General features: G+C 35.5%; 1 protein-coding gene across 1 annotated transcript; it reads right to left on the bottom strand.

Annotated features, from left to right (window-relative positions):
* Positions 1-545: 545 nt before the first annotated feature.
* On the bottom strand, positions 546-1,491 carry LOC119643292. Its single transcript, XM_038042637.1, has 3 exons — positions 1,243-1,491; positions 772-936; positions 546-713 (listed from the first exon to the last, which is right to left on the bottom strand). The coding sequence occupies exons 1-3, from the start codon at positions 1,489-1,491 to the stop codon at positions 546-548; spliced, it is 582 nt and encodes a 193-aa protein (XP_037898565.1).
* Positions 1,492-1,686: the final 195 nt, after the last annotated feature.

The following is a 1,686-nucleotide window of genomic DNA, read 5'->3' as shown; positions in this document are numbered from 1 at the left end:
TGGTCCATGACCGCTACGTTATTAACTTGTATACATCTTCAATTAGGTCAACGCTGGCATACTCAATGATTGTCTTGCTTTCTTGTGATGCATGCCACGTTGACCTTTTTGATCATGTTCAACCTGACCTCACGTTGTTTGCTCTGCGCGGCTAGGCATGGGATCTGGGCTTAACCCTTGCACCATATTAAAACAGACTGAACACATAGATACTAATATTCCTAGTCGGATTTCACGACATCTTGGTATTTGAAGCTACCACAATGAAGAAACAGTTAGGAATTGCTTTATCCATTTTGGCGAATATGTAAAATCTTGAAGGCATGTAATCATTTGCTTGCTTTTTCGATTACCTCCGCCAGTATTATTAAAAGCCTTATATTACGTAATTACTTGCTTAATTACGTGTTGTTCTTTCTAAGCTTAGATTATTAGAATTTTATTGAAGGGCTTTTTCATGCTACACATATCTTGTTTTTGTTTTTTATTCAACACTCCTTAAGCCAAAAGTGTTAGATTTTCCTGCATGGAGTGCCTAACAGCGCTTAAATTTTAATAATATCGCCTGGAACTTCCAGACAGATAATTTCGGGTCTCAAGCGATTGTGTTCGTCGTATGCTCGAAAAAATGCAACGACCTTGTATCGTCCTTCCATGTTAACAAGCGCCTGTCCATCAGCTTTGGCTGTGAAGGGGTTGTGACGATATTTTATCTAAATTTGATGAACTGTTTAGAAACGCATAAAGTATTCAGAAGAAGACAACACATACACCCTTTCCGAAACATTGAAGGTCCTCCGGAAAAACGTGTCGCGACCATAGCTCGTAGATGTATGAGTCAGTCATTTCCATTTCTTTACAAAAGTCCAGTACTCGTACCGAGAAAGGAGTTTGTATCCAACCACCGCGAAAAAATTTTTGCAGCTCCGCATCCATCTATAAAAATTTTAAATAGGACATTTTTCACTCTTCAATTAATCCGGCTGCAGAATTTTTGTGCAAGACTAACATAATACTTTTCTAAGTTTTATAAAGCATGCAGCATTACTTCTCTAACGTTCTACTTCTCAGATTGTATATTTACATGTAATTTGAATTTCTTCTGTTATATGACGTTAGTGTTCTATTTATTATATGCCGTTACTTTGCCGAAAAACTCTTTCATAATTAGCTATATATATTTGTACTACAGTTTAACAACTTGCTGATTGAAGCTTTTTTGTATTCAATTATAACATTTACCGTGACTCGATCACCCGTCTTTATATCCCAAATCATTTTAAAAGTCCCACTACAATGTATTCCTTCATCATCGTGAGAAACAATCCATTCACTTAGATCTGCAAAATGATCAATACCGACCGTTCCTGGCTTATTGGTGCAATGAATGGATAATTCAGGATATTCCGGTACAAATCTGTAAAGAGCGGCTTGTGCCTCAAAACCCAGTGTAACTATAATTATTATAATTAAACCGTTCGAAGGAGTCATTGTATTGCCTTCAGATCACAAAAATTTACTGAAAAATTTTACCCCGAGCAAAGTTTTATATATCGTCTAGAGTTACGACATTACAACAACTAAACAATTAAAAATACTATGTGTATATATCTATATATATATAAATTATTCATTATTATTGAATAATTTCCGTGGTAATACACCATTAACCTTTTTCTCGCTATG

This window comes from Glossina fuscipes, unplaced genomic scaffold (assembly GCF_014805625.2).
Source record: "Glossina fuscipes isolate IAEA_lab_2018 unplaced genomic scaffold, Yale_Gfus_2 60054, whole genome shotgun sequence".
Classification (NCBI taxonomy): domain Eukaryota; kingdom Metazoa; phylum Arthropoda; class Insecta; order Diptera; family Glossinidae; genus Glossina; species Glossina fuscipes.
Note: the sequence above shows the minus strand (reverse complement) of the source record. Positions and strands in the feature narration are given on the sequence as shown.

What these genes read in the sequence shown, in the direction of transcription:
- LOC119643292 (XM_038042637.1), bottom strand. Translation starts at nt 1,491, where the DNA reads ATGACTCCTTCGAACGGTTTAATTATAATAATTATAGTTACACTGGGT. An exon ending in AGACGGGTGATCGAGTCACG is followed by an intron (nt 937 to 1,242) that starts GTAAATGTTATA and finishes AAATTTTTATAG; the next exon opens with ATGGATGCGGAGCTGCAAAA. An exon ending in TTCAATGTTTCGGAAAGGGT is followed by an intron (nt 714 to 771) that starts GTATGTGTTGTC and finishes CATCAAATTTAG; the next exon opens with ATAAAATATCGTCACAACCC.